Raw genomic sequence first — 18,217 nt, 5'->3', positions numbered from 1 at the left:
TGAGCACTCATGTGGGACAGACACTCTGTCTGATTGGATTGTACTGGATCTACTCCAGCACTGAGCACAGTATTTGGCACAGAGTACTTAAATGCCACAATTTTTATTATTATTATGGTGCATGGAAGCATGGGAAAGGCATGCTGATCCCGCATAGCATGACATTGTATCAGGCAGTGAATCTGAGCTAACTGGGCCCAGAGAAAGTCACAAAAAGCAACGGAGAGTAATAAAAAAACCCAAAACCAATCCTATGAGGCTAAGGAGAGAGGCTCATTATCATATAACACAGTGCTGCATGTATACTGTATGCACATATACCCTCATGATTACTTAAGAGGAAATAGTATACACACGGATAGTGTGCATTTTTAATTGCTCAAGTCATCCAGATACTTTCAAAATGCAAATGAGTCCCCTAAGTAGGTACACCATGTAGAAGCTAATTTTCAATATAAAATCATCCCTCTTCAATATAAATCATCTTCAGGGCAAATTTATCTACCTTGGAGTCTCTTCGTGGTATTATGCTTTGAAAACACTGTTAAAGCCATTGGCCTTCATGAAAGATTTCACAGATCTCTTTCTTTTCGCTCACGCCCATCCAGGCTTCTCTTTGTCTTTTACCTCCCTCCAATCCCCAGCCCAGGAAAGTGCATAATGCTGCACGAGTCAAAATCCCGAGGGAGAAGCTAGCAGAAGCATAAAAAACACGAAGGTACAGAAAGCTTCGACGCACAAACATTTATATTCAACCGTCAAGCTCTAGTTTCTCAAGTGCCTTGCTCATCTGAAAGGTAAAATGATTTCATCATATCCACCCGAAGCTATTGCTGCAATACAATCTTAGGTAGGAAACAGAGTGGCAATTCAGCCTCAGCAAAACTTGAGCTATGAACTGGTCACCAATGGGAACAAAATCAGGGAATGGTCGAGGAAGGATTCCTCCCTTTTCCAAAGAGCCCAGCCAGCTCGGTTTCCTGCTCTGACGATGTCCACGATGGCACCCCTTGTTTGGCAAAATTTAAAAAAAGACAACCCCCACCCCCACCCCCAAATTTGCTTATCTATGAGCCAGGCTGTTGCTATCATTTTCTTTGCTTGCCAACTTCACATCCTTCTCTGAGGACAAAGGAGCCCAGAGAGCAGAGGGTCTGTCTGTTTTCCTACTCCAACATGGCACTGGTCCCGCAGCAGTTTTGATTAACTGCCTGAGGAGGAGGGGGTGATGGTAGCGATGCTACCAAAATGATGACCACAACAATGACCACAACATGACCACAAAGATGACAGTGATGATGGGACCTTTTTGGGGCACCGTGATGCCAAGTTCCTCGGGGCAATGTCAGGATTCCTGGCTCCTGGTTCTGAGGACCAGCTGGCCTCCAGCAGGAGGGGCTCAGGGAATATCCTTCCCTCCGCCTCGCCCCCTGGGGTAGGGTTATTAATATCAAACTCCACACCAAGCCCAGGGAGCAGGAACCTCTCCAGTGCAGAACTCTGTCGCCAGCCTCCATCTGCCCACTCCTCCCACCTCACCGAAGGAAAATGTCCAGTTGTGCTCCCAAGCAATGTCTACACAAATGATTTTTGGTTCGTTGGTAAAATCTCAATGATGAAATGGCTCAGAGGACACCACGGGTCTGAGGTCGGATTTAACCTTCCACTCTACCGATCAGAATCTCTGTCATTGTTTAAAGGTAGCTAGTTTCCACCTGAACGTTTACTCATAAAAACGTCCTACATTTCCCAATTTTAGTCTGCCAGTCACTGCTCTGGCACTTGGTCTTCTTTCCGGGCAACATGGAACAGCTTAAGCCAGTCCCTCCAAAAGGGCCGGCCCGCTTCTGGCCATCTCTAGCAACCTTATTTTTTTTCGCAGAGTAAACCACATGTGGTGCACTCTTCAGTTTTTCAGGAAGCTTTCTAAATATTTTAGCTCAATATTGAAAGTGCTTTTGCATGGTGCCCCAATTTACAAAGTGAAGAGGAGAGCGGACTGGGCACTGTACTGATTTCCCACAGTAAAATGGGGGCATCTGTGGCAGAAAACCCACATTAGATCACTCCAGCACTACACTGTAAGCTCCCTCTGGACTGTATGCTCGTCTTGGGCAGGGAATGTGTCTATTTATTGTTATACTGCAGTCTCCCAAGTGCTTAGTACAGTGCTTTTGCACACAGTAAGTGCTCAATAAATACAGCTGAATGAATGAATGAATGAATGAATGAATGAATAGCAGAGTATTTCTCTAACCCCAGGCCCCATTAAACCAACGGTGTCAGGGCACATCCCACAGGCCCAGGGGGTGACCTGCTTCTTTACTGATCTCAGCCTTCTGTCTCTCCCCACTTCAGTCCACTTCAGTCTGCTGCCCAGATCATTTTTCTACAAAAACATTCAGGACATGTCACCCCATTCCTTAAAAAGATCCAGTGGTTGCCCGTCCACCTCCACATCAAACAAAAACTCCTCACCCTTGGCTTTAAAGCACTCAATCACCTTGCCTTCTCCTACCTCACCTTGCTACTCTCTTACACCCCAGGCTGCACATTTCACTCTTCTAGTGCTAACCTCCTCACTGTGCCTCGATCTCGCCTATCTCAATGCCGACCCCTCATCCGCGTCCTGCCTCTGGTCTGGAACACCCTCCCTTTTCAAATCCAACCAACAATTACTCTCTCTCTTCAAAGCCTTATTGAAGACACATCTCCTCCAAGAGGTGTTCCATGACTAAAGTCGCCCCCCACCCCTCCCTCTTCTCCTACTCCCTTCTGCATCACCCTGACTTGCTCCCTTTGTTCTTCTCTCCTCCCAGTCCCACGAAGCTTTTTTTTTTTACATATCTGTAACTTATTTATTTATATTACTGTCGGTCTCACTCCACTCTTGACTGTAAGCTCACTGTGGGCAGAGAATGTGTCTGTCTACTGTTGTATTGTACTCTCCCAAGCACTTCGTATAGTGCTCTGCACACAGTAAGCACTCAGTAAATACAACAATGAATGAATGAATGACCATGGCTCTCCGGGGTCTCACCATCACTGGTGATGAGCCTTATTATTCTCACCTAGAACAGCACAACTCCATGAACAATGCCCAACATGGCTGCTAGCTAATTGCCTTTCCAAGAAGGGGTTCTCAATTGATTGCTAATTACTCTTTTAAACATATTCTTTTTAGATTTCAGTAGGGGTAAAGAGGGAGGGTGAGGGTGAAGTTAATTGATTTTCAAGAGAATCAGAGTCTGTAAAGATAAAGATTCAATTAAAGAGATCAAGATATGTTGAAGTCAACCTTTTCATTACAACTACTTACTAGATTCAGTTTGAGCACATTGTAAGTGAAGAGGTCCAGGAGGTCTGAGGCATTTTGTAGAGGGGTAACGGTGTATTCCTGGGGTGCCCATAACTCAACAAGTACTTGCTGCCTTGGCTATAAAGCACCATTCTCAAATGTGTATGGATATTAATGAAGCCAACAGAATAGACTCCCACTGCTGATGCTTATCCACTTTCATTTCTGAGACTGCTTCACAGTGGCATCATTGGCCAGGTCAGAACTGGGGGAGCCCCACCTGACCCATTCCAACTGCCAATGGAGTTAAGCAGGAATGCAAAGTGGGCCTGGACCTGTTCGATTTATTCTGCACAGCCATACTGGAAGAATCTTATCACCATCATATTATATCCATAATTTATTTATATTACTGTCTCCCAGTAATATAAAGCTCCCTCTAGACTGGGAGCTTGTTGTAGGCAGGGAATGTGTCTACCAACTCTGTTGTACCATACTCTCCCAAGTGCTTAGTACAGTGCTCTGCACCCAGTAAGCGCTCAATAAATACTACTGAAGGATTGATCATCAGTGGCATTTATTGAGCGCTTATTATGTGCCGAGCACTGTACTAAATGCGTGGGAGTTAGAATGCACTTGCTCACTGCTAGGAAACTCTTCCAACACCACAGACTTGAAGCATGATGCCTAAATCTGAAAAGAGAGTCATCAGCCAGGTGATGACTCAACCCTGCGCCAGGGAAGCCATTCACACAATCAAAAATTTATATTGGCTAACAGAGAGCTCTGTTACCTAGACGGCGCAATGACCAACAACCCAATGATAGACAAGGAAGTGGAATCAATCAACTGATGGCATTTATGGAGCACGTACTATGTGCAGAGCACTTGGGAGAGTACAATATAATAGGTCGGCATATCCTTTGAGAGACTGCTGAACAGAGTGGCGACAATTTGGGGTCAGGCTCCAGACCAAACTAAAGGTAGACAGAGCTGCAGTGCTGGCCCCTCTAGACTGTAAACTCATTGTGCGCAGGGAACATGTATGCTAATTCTGTTGTACTGCACTCTTCCAAGCGCTTAGTAGTGCTCTGCATATAGTAAGCGCTCAATAAATACCAATGATTGATTGTCCAATTTTTCTACAGCTATGAAACCCAGGCCCCACCCTGGCATTACATCCAGCAAGTTGAGCAGTTCCATCAGCAGCATTTACAGACCACTTTCAGTATCAGATCGTAGACACCTCCTAGCATCAAAACTATACTCAACACAGCTACACTAGGTGGGACTTCTGAGGAGAATGAACAACAGCAGGAAACCCAAACTATCACTGGATGAGGAGCAGTGTGGCCTAATGGACAGAGCACAAGCCTAAGAGTCAGAAGGACCTGGGTTCTAATCCCAGCTCCGTCATTTGCCTGTTGTATGACCTTTGGGCAAGTCACTTAAATTCTCTGTGCCTCAGTTACCTCATCTGTAAAACTGGGATTAAGACTGTGAGCTCCAAGTGGGACATGGACTGTGTCCAACCTGAGTGGCTTGTATCTACCCCAATGCTTAGTACAGTGCCTGATTCAGTAAGAGCTTAACGTATACCATAAAAAACCCCAGAAAATTCCTGTAGGAGATAATCTCTGACCAAGGGGTCAGAAGACTGTGAGCCCGCTGTTGGGTAGGGACCGTCTCTATATGTTGCCAACTTGTACTTCCCAAGCGCTTAGTAAAGTACTCTGCACACAGTAAGCGCTCAATAAATACGATTGAATGAATGAATGAACAAAGCTTCCTTGAGGTGCCAATCATTGGGGCAGAACCTTGGAGCTTCTCCTCTCAATTAATCAATCAGTGGCACTCATTGAGTGCTTCTTGTGGGACATGGACGTGTCCAATGTGGTTAGCTTGTATCAACTCCAGTGCTTAGTACGGTGTCTGGCATAAAGTAAGTGTGTAACAAATACCATTAAAAAAAAAAACCCACACAAAATAACCCCAGAGACTGTGCCCAACCTGGTTAATTAGGATCTAGCCCAGCTCTTAGAATAGAGCTTGACAAGAGTAAGTGCTTTACAAATACAATGAATTATAATACAGGGAGCTGAAATTGAGAAACTAAAAGGGGAACAGAGGACCCTGTCAAACAAAGCATCAAAAATGCTGCCTTCCAGCTGAAAACTGGGAGTCAGTTGTGGAGGTCAGACCACTGATATTAATAAAGGAGCAACTATTTTGCCTAAGGCACGTGAGACAAGGCTGAAGGAGACAAAACAGCATCAGGGGCTGCAAACCTTCAAGCATGACAACACAAGGGACAGCTTCTTTGTGTGCACAATGTGGCTGAGACTGTGGGTCCCACCTTGGGCTGAAATTCAGCCACCCTCGCATTCACTGGTGAACTTTGCCATCTGTGATGTCTTCTTTGATAACTTAGGGCAATAACTTTAAGAATGTGCATCTTTCCTTTCTCCTTTGTTAAACCTCACCAAAATGATAAATGAGAGGAGCCCAAGGGAATGAAGCTGGAACTGGAACCCTCCAGAGAACAATTCCCCCTTTTCCTAATCCAGTAATGCTGCAATGATTCCCCACTTGCTTGGGTTTCCTGAAACTACAAAAGCTGCTGTTTCCCCTTCAGGGATAATTAGCCCTGGTTAAAAGGCCAATGGGGACACAGGGCAAAGTGATGTCTCTCCTGCTGGTAATTAACTGTGCCCCTATCCATTTATCTTTTATTCTTAGTTTAAAAATAAATTGCGCCCGAGAACACTTTTGTTTCCTTCTTGCTGGGCAAGATTACAAGAGTGTATTCAGATACTGCCAGCTTCTTGAAAAAGCACTCGGATTTAGGGAAAACTAGCTAAAGGGTTAATGGTAACCATGGCAACTTGCTTCCAAGAATAGCACCATCTGTAATAGCATTCACGCTGTGGCAGTTGACAGAGTGGTTATAAATATACCCATTAGCAGCCCGAACTGAATCTTTAAACAGCACTATAGGGACAAAAGTTGTCTAAAAATAGCTCCACAATACAGATTCTGAACATTTGTCCTTAGGAACACTCTGTCACACACACACACACACACACTCTCACTCTCTCTCTCTCTCTCTCTCGCTCTCTCTCTCTCTCCTTTCAATTATTTCTTTTTTCCTTGTGCCTGGAAACGAACATAGCTTTTTGTGGCATACAATTGACAACGTGCCATTTTCTGACCTTCTTTTCCCACTCCAACACTCCAGATAGGAACTTGGAGCTCTGAAGAGATAATACTGAGGTACCCTTTGCCAAGTATATAATAATAATAATAATAATGATGGCATTTGTTCAGCACTTACTATGTGCCAAGCACTGTTCTAAGCACTGGAAAGATAGAAGGTAATCAGGTTATCCCACATGGGGCTTACAGTCTTAATCAGTCAAATTACAGATGAGGTAACTGAGGCCTGTGCCTCAGTTAACTGCCTCAGAAGTTAAGTGACTTGCCCAAATTCACACAGCTGACAAGTGGCGGAGGCGGGGCTAGAACCCATGACCTCTGACTCCCAAGCCCGCGCTCTTTCCACTGAGCCATGCTGCTTCTCTAACTTACATGCCAAACTTACACAGCCCAGGCATGACTAACAACACCTGCAAAAGGCAGCATTGGTGGGCCCCTGCCACGGTTTTGGTCGTGTCCCACAGAGATACTTGAAGAGCTCCCATTGCTCAGGCAGTAACTGTTAAAGCTCAGACAAGTTTACAGCACAACAAGCTGGGACTGACTGGTGCTGCCTGTGCACAGACCAGGAGGAACAATCTGGGAAGAGAATTTTCCTGCAGCAGCCAAGTTCACCTGAACGAGGATCCGGAAGGCAGGCAAATGACCTGGGAGCCGCCTGACGGACGGGCGTGATTGGAACCCAACAAGGTTGGGGTAGAGTCTGGGGGCTTTACCAACCATTCAGACCCCTCCCTGTCAATCTCCTGCTGAGGTAGGAGCTTTTGGGGTCCTGCTCCAAGTCCAAGTAGAGGCTGGCACTAGGAAGCTGGACGCTGGTGGTGGCCAGGGGGGAGGCAGGTGTGGAATGAACGCACAAGGCTCCTGGCCCTGCCCTGCCCTGCCCACCACCCAACCCAGGCAGTGCTGTCAGTTTGGTGACATACTGGAGCCTTTCCACCCGCTTGCCTGGGCCTCCTAGAGGGGATAATAATAATAATAATAAAAATAATAAGGATGATGGTACTTGTTAAGCACTTACTATGTGCTATGGGGTGGGTACAAGCAAATTGAGATGGACACAGTCTCTGTCCCATGTAGGGCTCAGTCTCAAACCCCATTTTATAGATGAGGTAACTGAGGCACAGAGAAGCAAAGTGACTTGCCTAAGGTCACCCAACAGGCAAGTGGCAGAGCTGGCATTAGACCCCATGACCATCCGTCTTCCAGGCCCAAGCTCTAGCCACTACGCCGTGCTGCTTCTCTGCCGGGATGCTTCCGGGGGTTACCATCAGGCTGGGAACACCTTCCCAAGACCCTGGTAAGGACCAGTTCATGAGCCAGGGTGGTCACCAGCTGGAACCAAGAGAAGCTCTCGGGTCAGCCATCCCCCGGCTCTCCCCTACTCTAAGCGACATGGACCCGAGTCTGGACATGGAGAGAGAACAGGAAGCAATGGATAAGAAGCAGGGTGTCTGGCCCGGAATGAGGCTAGGCAGGGAAGCTCATGACCACCTTGTTGCATGCAGACACATCAGTCCTATAACAAGGTTCTGGACCCTCCACCCAACCTGGTGGGCAACGTCCGGTGGAATCCAGCTCAAATATGGGGAATAGGCTTCCCGGTCCCATTGGACTCACTTGAAAGCTCCTCCCATGACATACCAGGCTCTTGGCCTGGCAGCAAGCCAGGATTTTTCAGGTCCCCGCTCAGAGGCAGGTCAGGCTATCTATACCCTTTCAACCTTTCTGCTAAAAAACAATCTTTACACCTGACAGAACTAACTCCAGAAAACAAAGACACAAAGGATCTCCACCAGTAGTGGCTGGTAGGGTATTTACTGAGTGCCCAGAGGGCACTTGGGAAAGTACAACAGAAGCATGTGTCATGCTCCCTGGTTCACAAGGAGCTTAACCTCTAGTGAGGGATCAATCTATAAGAGATTTTCTTCTTTGTTTTGGCTATTTTGTTCCGTGAGGGTCTCTTGTTTCTATCAGCCTATGATCCGTCTCACCCTTGAGTCAGAATTAGAGATTTTTGGCCTCTCCTTGAAGCTGAGTTATCCCAATAAAATGAAGGAAATATGATCGGCCTCCAGTTTCTGCAAGATGTCGACAATTTTTTTTTCTATTTTTACTTTTTAATTTCCTGCTGCTTTTCCATTCCTCGCTGCCAATAATAAAAGGTGTTATTTTCCCTCCCCCGAGAAAACCAGGTGCTCTCAACAACACATCTGCCTCCTTCAACAGAGGAGGAACTGACTGAGGTGGAAGGGCAATATTCGGAAGGTACGTCAATTCCTGAAGCAACCACTACCCGATCCTGAAACTCCCCTAGCCAATTAAACGTGGGACCCTACACCCTACCTCCTTCTGGGCAGTCCCCAGGTCCTCTGTGTCCTATTATTTCCCAGGCAAATTAGAGATGGGTGTGAGACCAGGTAATGGGTTCTGGGCCTAGAAGCATAGAATAGACGCCACGACTGGAAGGAAGCTCAGGAGAATCGGAGCACTGCCTTCAATGTGTGGGGTTGGTGTGTGATCTCTACTTCCCAACTGCTCCCCACTGCAGGGCCTTGGACAGGGGAGGGTAGTGTGGGCTGATGGGGGCCTTTGACTAATGGAGAAACAGACAAACACTGTGACACCTTGGCCAATGCTGGGAGAGAAGGGGAAACCCAACTGGGAGGAGAACTCATCCTGACGGTACCTGGGGGCAGGCTGCAGGATCTCATTCCTGACCCTGCACCTAGGATCTTGAAAGCCAACCAAGGCAACCCAACTCTCAGATTTCAGCTTCCTACGTCAGATTTGATTTCCATTTCTTTGGTATCAAAATCAAGCTCTGCAGACAGCTTCACGGTGTTCAGAGTCTGCACGGGGCAACGACCTGCAAGGAATCTTCAAATCTGAATCTACCAGAAGACAAAAACTAGTCCCTCACTCGCCTGATAAACGGGCTAGTCAGAATAAAAAAATTCTTGCTAGCATGATACGAGAAAGAGGGTAGGGTTCACTGAGTGAGCTATTCAGAAGGAACTTGAGACCCCTTTAGAAGCTAGTATGTAAACAAGGAGAAACGGCTCTCTGGATATAAAAAAAAATACCTGGAGCATCCACTTAGTATTATGGTGTTAAGTAACTACTGTGTGTCGAGCACTTAGGGAACTAGGAGTTAATCAGGTCGGACACTCCCAGTACCACACTGGCTACAGTCATGGCACTTACTACTCACAATCACTGTGGTGAGTTTCACGCTTGAAAATTTCACAAAGCATCGAAAACAAAACCCCAAAACCTAAAACTCTGCAAATAGAGACCAAAAAACCCATGAAAAGTATTTTAACCCAAGAAGAGCTCTCGGGTGAAGCGATTTGAACTTTTTCCCTCTCTTCAGCCGATTAAGGAAGCAGCAGCCTTGGGCTGAGTCACATCTTCCCAGGGTGCTTTCTTCCACAGCAATCATTTTACAGGTTTAGCCCATTTCCAATTAACTAACAGTGTCACCTGCTTCGAGGAATACTGACTAAGTGCCCTGAAGTGCCAGCGGAGCCTAAAGAAAAACATCAGAGCAGGCCGGTGGGCAACCCCAGGAGAAGGGCTTGCTCTCCTTGAGCAGAGGATTTGCCAAAACTGGGGATTCTGGAGGCAGGCTGGAAACAGAGACCGAGAGGCTGTGCCTGAGACAAGACAAGCCCGCCAGCCCAGCGAGGGTCTAGGCTGCCACTCCCACAGTGAAGCACAGCCCACGGGTTAGACATCCATCCTGACACGTGGGGATAGGATTTCCCTATAAGCAGCAATGACATCTACAGACCCATTCGTGTATATCTACATATGCACAAATTCATTTATAGCTAATGTTTGAGGTGTGTGCCGAATGAGAGGGGCCAGGGTCAACTGTCCTTCAGGTGGGCCGGAGGCCAGTCAGCACAGAACGGGATTATAGTCATCAGGCCAACATACCCAGGAAGTCACTGTTCACTCTGGGGCCAAGTCTGTGGGCAGAAACAACCGGGGGCCACAGACCGGAGCCAATGGCTATGGAGGGTGGGTCCACCTCTGCCCTTCGAGACACAACGGGAGCAGAGCAACAGTGGCAGGGACCAATGCCACGGGGTGGTCAGGGCCCAGACGTCCAGAGAGCCAGGCTCCCAGCCAAACAGAAAAGGCACCTAATGTCACCTCTCCCTCAGCCTGACTTGTCTGCCTGACCTAGCCAAGTTTTGAGAAGAAACCTATGGTGGGGTTTCACTCTGTTTGCATCATGAAGTCACAAGTCAAGGAGCATCAAAGATCCATTTGCTAAATAAGAAAGGGTCTGGGGAATGGGAAGTTAGAAGGGGCCTGAGAACCTAAGCTTCTTTTAGGCCCCACAATACAGGGGGAGCATACATGACCCCTGAGGGGAGAAGCAGGAACTGTTAGACCTCTGCCACATCCACTTCAAAGAGTGGAAACCTTTTTGCCTATGAAAACTTGCCTTCCTGGGACATCTCACCATTCCAGCTCCAGCCACCAAGGCTCGTGGTGCCCCCCAACACAGAACTATCACCAGTTAGGCAGCAGTGGGAGAAACACTGCCATAAGTGCAAATGGGGTGTCCTCAAGGGTACAGCCCAGTATCACCTCAGAATGACTACAGCCCAGTGGTGGGGTGGGGGGGAACGGATGGACATGGAGCACTCTGTTTCCTGGCCTGTCCAATTAAAACACTTGAGAGAACAAGCACTTGCCCAAAGCCCTTAACCTCTGTTGCTCCAAACTTGCAACCCCAGTCAACATTGATAGGTCTCCAAATGAGAGTCTTCAAAGACTCCAGCAAGGAAAGTGGAAAAACGTTCTGAGCCCAAGTGCTTGGACAGAGTGATTTTTACGGTCAACGCACCAGTCCCGCTAATGCATATGAAATCCAATGTCCCAGCAGAGAGGACCTGTGCTGAATTCTTTTCCTGGGGCAGCAAACTGTGAAGCTTCAGAATGGCCAATTTCCCACAATCAGAAAAGTTTGCCCTCCCCACTGTGCGCTCGCATGCACACACACACACACACACACACACACACACAATTTCAAAGCAGTTCCTTCTCCTCTTCCCCTCATGTCTTTCCAATTTTACCTCCATCCTTTTGCACAGAAAACTCAAGGAGGGTTCTCACTCCCTTCCTTTGAGGCTGAGGGCTCCTTACCTTGATATGACTGAAGTCTCCAGCTTTACTGCTTTCAGGGGGGTTGGTGGGTTTGCTGTCTACTCGGGGCTTGACCACCTGCCGGAATGGACTGGAGAAGGGAAGTCCACTGACACTAATTCCATCTAGAAAACATAAACACATCACAAGTCAAGCTTCATTTTCTGAGTTTGCACATGGTCCAAGCAGACTTGGCACGGAGTAGATGGAAGAAAGAATTCTCCCTTCTCCTAAACGCTGCACTTGAGGATGAGATTATTTTTACATCAAAGGTCAGACTGCATTTGGGTATCTGGGGAGGAGGCCCACAAGCAAGGAGTCAGAAGGAGGTCCATTTATGTGAATGGAGGTCCATTTATGTGAGAACTCTGCCTGTCCACTCATCTTCTCTGACCTGGAACAACAGCTTTGAGAATGGACCTGATTGAGTGGTGCTTTGAACACAGCAGTGGGCAGGGAGAATTTTTAATAAATTGGGGCTGGCCTCAAAGTCATATTAACAGGGCTGTCAGATACCCTATTAACTATGAGCTGAACTGGGGTTTCCAAAAGAGTTCATAGCACACACTCTCCGCCACAACCTGTGCTTTTGCAAGGACAAGTTTGCCCAAGAAAGGGCTTCAAGGCTGTCCATCACCTCGCCCCCTCCTACCTCACCTCCCTTCTCTCCTTCTACTGCCCAGCCCGCACCCTCCGCTCCTCCACCGCTAATCTCCTCACTGTACCTCATTCTCGCCTGTCTCGCCATCGACCCCCGGCCCACGTCATCCCCCCGGGCCTGGAATGCCCTCCCTCTGCCCCTCCGCCAAGCTAGCTCTCTTCCTCCCTTCAAGGCCCTGCTGAGAGCTCACCTCCTCCAGGAGGCCTTCCCAGACTGAGCCCCTTCCTTCCTCTCCCCCTCGTCCCCCTCTCCATCCCCCCATCTTACCTCCTTCCCTTCCCCACAGCACCTGTATATATGTATATATGGTTGTACATATTTATTACTCTATTTATTTATTTATTTATTTATTTTGCTTGTACATTTCTATCCTATTTATTTTATTTTGTTGGTATGTTTGGTTTTGTTCTCTGTCTCCCCCTTTTAGACTGTGAGCCCACTGTTGGGTAGGGACTGTCTCTATGTGTTGCCAATCTGTACTTCCCAAGCGCTTAGTACAGTGTTCTGCACATAGTAAGCGCTCAATAAATATGATTGATTGATTGATTGATTGATTGAATGCAGGACTGCCTGGGCACAAGATGGTTGTGTGCACTGCCATGGTGTCAGGACCGATGGCACAAAACTGAGCGTTCAACCAGCACTTCTACAAATATGACCGTTACCACTACTACCACTACTGTCAAGAACAGTGCTTGGCACATACTAAGTGCTTAACAAATACAATAATTATTATTAATTATTATTACTGTCACGCTCTGTCTCTAACATTTTCATAGGTGAAAGGAACTGCTCATACTCAGACCTTGGACTATTTAAAGTTGGATCCACTCAAATCAGTAGGGCCTGGTGGCACAGGGACCCTGGCTATTTTACACAGCAAAACAGACAAGAGTCCTTCTTGAGGCCAAGGGCTGAGCTAATTAACTCTGCTATACTCTAAGTTCTTAACACAGGGCTTATTGCAAGAGGAGGGGATAATTACGCATTAATGGAGGCAGGGAAGGGTGGGATGGCACACGATCACCAGGCCTTTGGACAGACGAGGGAGGGGCCTCGTGGTGGCTACCACCGACTAGGTTCTCTCTGACCCCCTGTCACCTCACCCTCAATGATGCCCTGACCAACCTCACTGCCTCCATACTACTGAGATGGGTCTTTATGAAATGGGAGGGAACTCCAGGTGTGTATGGGGGTGGTATGAGCAAGAGGTTGGAGATGGGAGAGACAAGAATACAATGAAGCAATTAGGTTGGCTGGGGGGAATGAAGAGTGCAAGCTGGGGTGTAATGGGAGATGACAGTGGATAAGTAAAGGTGAGAGTGCTGATCGAATGATTTAAAACAAATGCTCAGGAGCATCTGCTTGAAACAGAGAAATGATAGATCACTGGAGGTTTCTGAGGAGTATGTAGATGTATGCAGTACACTTTTCATGCTGAAACTCACTGCTACTTTACAATAAAGTTCAAATACACAAAGAAACAAAGTCCTGTAGGGTCCAGTTCAGTAAGGCTGAGGCACGGGTGAGGAAGCTTAGCAACATTATGCCTGAGCCTGATGCCACATGCAGCCATTCTGGTCTACCTCTCCTGCACCCTTAGCTTCTTTCTTTTTACATCAATTTGTGGATTGTGCTGTGCCAGAACAGATCGTGGGCATGGGGAGAAAGTTACCTCATCCCTCATATCAGCCTGTACAGATTTACATCTGCTATCATTGAAGCGCTCATTCATCCACACATCCCTCTTTCCATCCTCCTTTTCCTTCTGTCTGTATATGATTTTGTGTCTGGCTGCCTCCCTCCCCTAGACTGCAAACTCCTGGAGGGCAGCAATAGTGCCTCCTGACTTGAATGAACTCTCTCAAGCATTTGTTCGACTCTCTACACAGTCAGTGTGCAATCAGAATGACTGACTGATTGAAAGCAAAGAAGAGCACACTGGAATGCTGAGTCCCAGGCAGGTCCCTACCCCAGTGCCCCCAACTCCTGTCTACATGTTTTGTCTTGTTGTCTGTCTCCCCCTTCTAGACTGTGAGCCCGTTGTTGGGTAGGGACCGTCTCTATATGTTGCTGACTTGTACTTCCCAAGCACTTAGTACAGTGCTCTGTACACAGTAAGCACTCAATAAATACGATTGAATAAATGTATGAACTCCATTCTCCCATGTGGCCTTCAGAAAACCACCTGGACCCCTGTTCCTCTCCACAGAGGCAAACCTAAGATGGGAAAGAAGATTCTAGAATATCTATTTCCTGGACCCAAAGTTACATAGAACACCTCTTCTAGTCGCTCCAGTAATAAAGTGAAAAGCTTCGCAGTATACAGCAGCACTCCAGAAACCCATTTTCTGATGGCAGTTTTATGGGAAGCCCTTCCTAGTGACTTGGGGTGGCAATGTGAAAATTTGTCAGGCAGGAAGTACTTTGCGCCCCAGGCAAATAGTGAAATGTGCTGGAAAACCAATTAAGGCAAAGGGCCTGGAGCCGGCCAGAGGGTCATCACCCTGCTCCGGCCCAACAGCCATGCGCGAGCCCAAACAGAGAGGCTTATAATTTACTGTGGGCTAACACATTTTAAGAGCCATTTTATCACCCATAGGACCATCAGAATAAGCACCAAGGTGGGTCACTGTTGAAAGCCGGTACATATTTTGCAGTTCGCCCCACTATCCTCCAGTAAGATCTAACAGCAGAGTGCTGGAGGGGGCTCATCCATGGGCTCCCCTTCACCTTGCCCCATCTGCTAGGGTCTAGACTGAGCCACACAACATCCATCTCAGTCCCTTCTCTCCCCGCTCCTCTTCGGCTCTTGAACCAGAGAAGGTTCTTTGCATCCCGCATTGGCAGAGACAGATGTGCAAATCAGAAGGAAATCTGATTTTTAAGCCAAGTCCTCTCATGCACCCTAAAAGTGGTGTGTAAATGGACTATCCATAGTATATATTATCCCCTTCTTGACCTTTTCCTCATATCTGAGCTACCAAATTCCTCTTTATTTAAAAGTAATCTCACATAAACACCAACTATTTAAAGAAATACAGTTTCTATGGACTGTAAGATCCCTGTGGGCAGGGATGCCATCTATCAATTCTGTTGCATTGTACTTTCACCAAGCGCTTAGTATAGCACTTTGTGCACTCCATAAGTCGATTGATTGATTAATTAGCACAAGCTCAATTAATGCATATTATTTTCGGTTAAAACCATAAGAAGCTCATTGTGGGCAGGCAGTGCACCTGTTTATTGTTCAATTTCTTATAATGTACGGTGCTTTGCACACACTAAGTGCTCAATAAATATGACCGAATGAATGAATGAACAACTAGCACCCTCAATTTTACACTTAAAACAGAGTGTCTTGCAAAAATGTAGGGGAGGATCTTACACTGAACTACATACTTCACACCTTCAATATCAGTACCTAAAGGGCGGTGACTATGAGCGCAGTGCTGTACTGGGCGCCGACTGTGTGCTAGGTCCTTGGGACAAAAGTAAAGGTCTGCACCTTGCCCTGAGGAGCTGACAAAGTTGGGCTAAAAGTCTCATATTTCTGCTGAAATTTCCTAAAGTGACTGGTGAAGCATGTTGCACACAGCAGGAGCTCAATTCTTCATTGCGGCGGCTGCTTCTGCTGATGGTGATGAGAGGTTTTGTAAGAGCGGGCTGACACTGAGTGGGAAGGGAGACCGGGCCTATCCCGCTGTCTTTGACCTGGAGATGACGCTACTGACGGCGAGATCACATCCATGTGCTCAGAGCAGCTGCAAAGGCCCACGTGCCCTCCCCTAACCCCCCAAATCCTCTCTTCCCCAGGGGCTTGTGAAGAGAGTCGGCCCTCTGCCACACACTGATGCAGCTCCTCCCGCAATGCTGGCCGTGCTTTGAATCTGCCTTCTGAGATCCCAATCTGCTCGAGGAGAGCAGCCCCTCTGTCAGTTCGCACCCCCCGGGTTTCCACACCAGTGCTGCTGCTACAGTGTTTGAAACTGGGCTTGGCTGTGTTTTTCAAACGTCTCTTCTGCCCAATGTGCTCCTAGATGCCCTGTTAAAACTCAGCTTACTGATATGGGTTTCCTGCTGTCAATCCATTTTCTTCCCGGGCCCCACCCCAACCAAACCGTGCAGCAGTGAGGGTGGTCCAAAACCCCCTGGCAGCCATACAGATACAATACATCCAAACGATAGCCACCCTGATTCTCCAGTTTTAAAGGTGGTGAAAATGCAGGCCAGGGGGCTGTAGGGCAGAGGCTCCTTAAAGTGGGACTGACTGATGGTGCGCAAGTCTCTGAGCCTCTTGTGCTCCGCACAACGAAATCCCTCGAAGCTAAACCTCCACGGTAGCCGGGGACAGACACAGCACATTGGGTGACTGCCCTTCGACAAAGCAAACGGCGAGCACAAGTTGACTGCTACGTGCACCTCTTTAGCAAGATTTATGGTCTCCTTTTTCAAAGTCAGGAGAGCCTGGTGCATGCTGGGTGTATACCAGCTGTCTATTCTTTCCCAGAGCCTAGTATGGTGCTCCACACATACTAAGCACTTAATAAATACTATCACCAGCACTTGATAAATACCAGCACTACCACAAAGGGACTTATTTCTTCATCAACTATCAGTGAGATAAATCTCTAGCATCCTGAAACCGAGAGCATTCCCGAGGAGTGATATGCACACCAGGAAGCAGGCTGCCCACTACTCCAGCTTCTGAGGGGAAAAAAGAGAAGCAGCGTGGCCTAGTGGAAAGCGCACCACAGGCCTACGAGTCAGAGGACCTGGGCATTAATCCTAACTCCGCCACTTACCTGCTGTGTAACCTAGGGCGAATCACTGAAAATTTCTGTGCCTCAGTTCCCTCATCTGCAAAATGGGGATTCAATACCTTTTCTCCCTCCTTCTTAGATTGAGAGCCCCATGTGGGATCTAATTATCCTGTACCTACCCCAGAGCTTAGTACAGTGCTTGGCATATTATATGCACTTAAATACCACAAATAGCAGTATTATTATTTAAAAACACAGTTGTACAGTGCTAAAGAAATTCTATGAAGATTTTGCAAGAGTGGCTGTTTCCTGGCCACTTTCAGCCTAGATGTCCTAACTCTTTAGAACACAACTTCAGCGTAGCTTGAGGTGCGCTCTCTCCTCTCCAGTCCAAACTTCATTACACTGCCTGGATCATTTTTCTAAAAAAAAATATTCAGTCCTTATCTCTCCACTCCTCAAAAACCTCCAATGGTTGCCCAGGCACTTCCACAGACACAAACTTCTTACCATTCGCTTTAAGGCCAGTGCTATTACAGTGCAATCCACAGACTCTGCACCTCTAACACCAACCGAGTCACTGTACCTCGATCTTGTCTATCTCACCGCTGACCCCTTCCTCATGTCCTCCCTGGGATCTGGAATTCCCTCCTTCTTCAGACCCGACAGTTTACCACTTTCCCCATCTTTAAAACCCTCCAAAAATCATACCTCCCCTAAGAAGCCTTCCCTTATTTCCCCTATCCGCCCTCCCCGTCACCTATGCACTCAGATCTGTACCCCTTAAGCATGTGATATTCGCCCCACCCTTAGTCCCACAGCAGTTAGGTAGACATCCTACACCTGGCCACTTCGCCATCTAATTTATTTTAATGTCTATCTCCCCCTCTAGACTGTAAGCTATTTGTAGGCAGGGACTGTGCCTACCAACTCTGTTGCACTGTATTTTCCCAGATGCTTAGTAGAGAGCTCTGCACACAGTTAGCCCTCAATAAATACTATTGACTGATGATTGATCGACCCTCCGAGAGGACTCCAGAACCCCTGGAAACAAGAAGGCAAAGTAACTCCAGGCTTCAAATTGGTAACTGGAGGGGCTGTTCGGGAGGGGCG

The 18,217-nt window shown here is 47.3% G+C and overlaps 1 protein-coding gene across 2 annotated transcripts in view; it reads right to left on the bottom strand.

Moving 5' to 3' along the window:
* TRAPPC9 (trafficking protein particle complex 9) overlaps positions 1-18,217 on the bottom strand; it is a 200,014-nt gene that overhangs the window by 106,860 nt on the left and 74,937 nt on the right. For both annotated transcript variants that reach the window (XM_038759976.1, XM_038759977.1), the window contains one exon: positions 11,681-11,805. In XM_038759976.1, coding sequence (XP_038615904.1) covers positions 11,681-11,805 — 125 coding nt within the window. The remainder of the gene's footprint in view (positions 1-11,680; positions 11,806-18,217) is intronic.

This window comes from Tachyglossus aculeatus, chromosome 18 (assembly GCF_015852505.1).
Source record: "Tachyglossus aculeatus isolate mTacAcu1 chromosome 18, mTacAcu1.pri, whole genome shotgun sequence".
Taxonomy (NCBI): domain Eukaryota; kingdom Metazoa; phylum Chordata; class Mammalia; order Monotremata; family Tachyglossidae; genus Tachyglossus; species Tachyglossus aculeatus.
The sequence above is the reverse complement of the archived record's forward strand: the minus strand, read 5'-3'. Positions and strand labels throughout refer to the sequence as shown.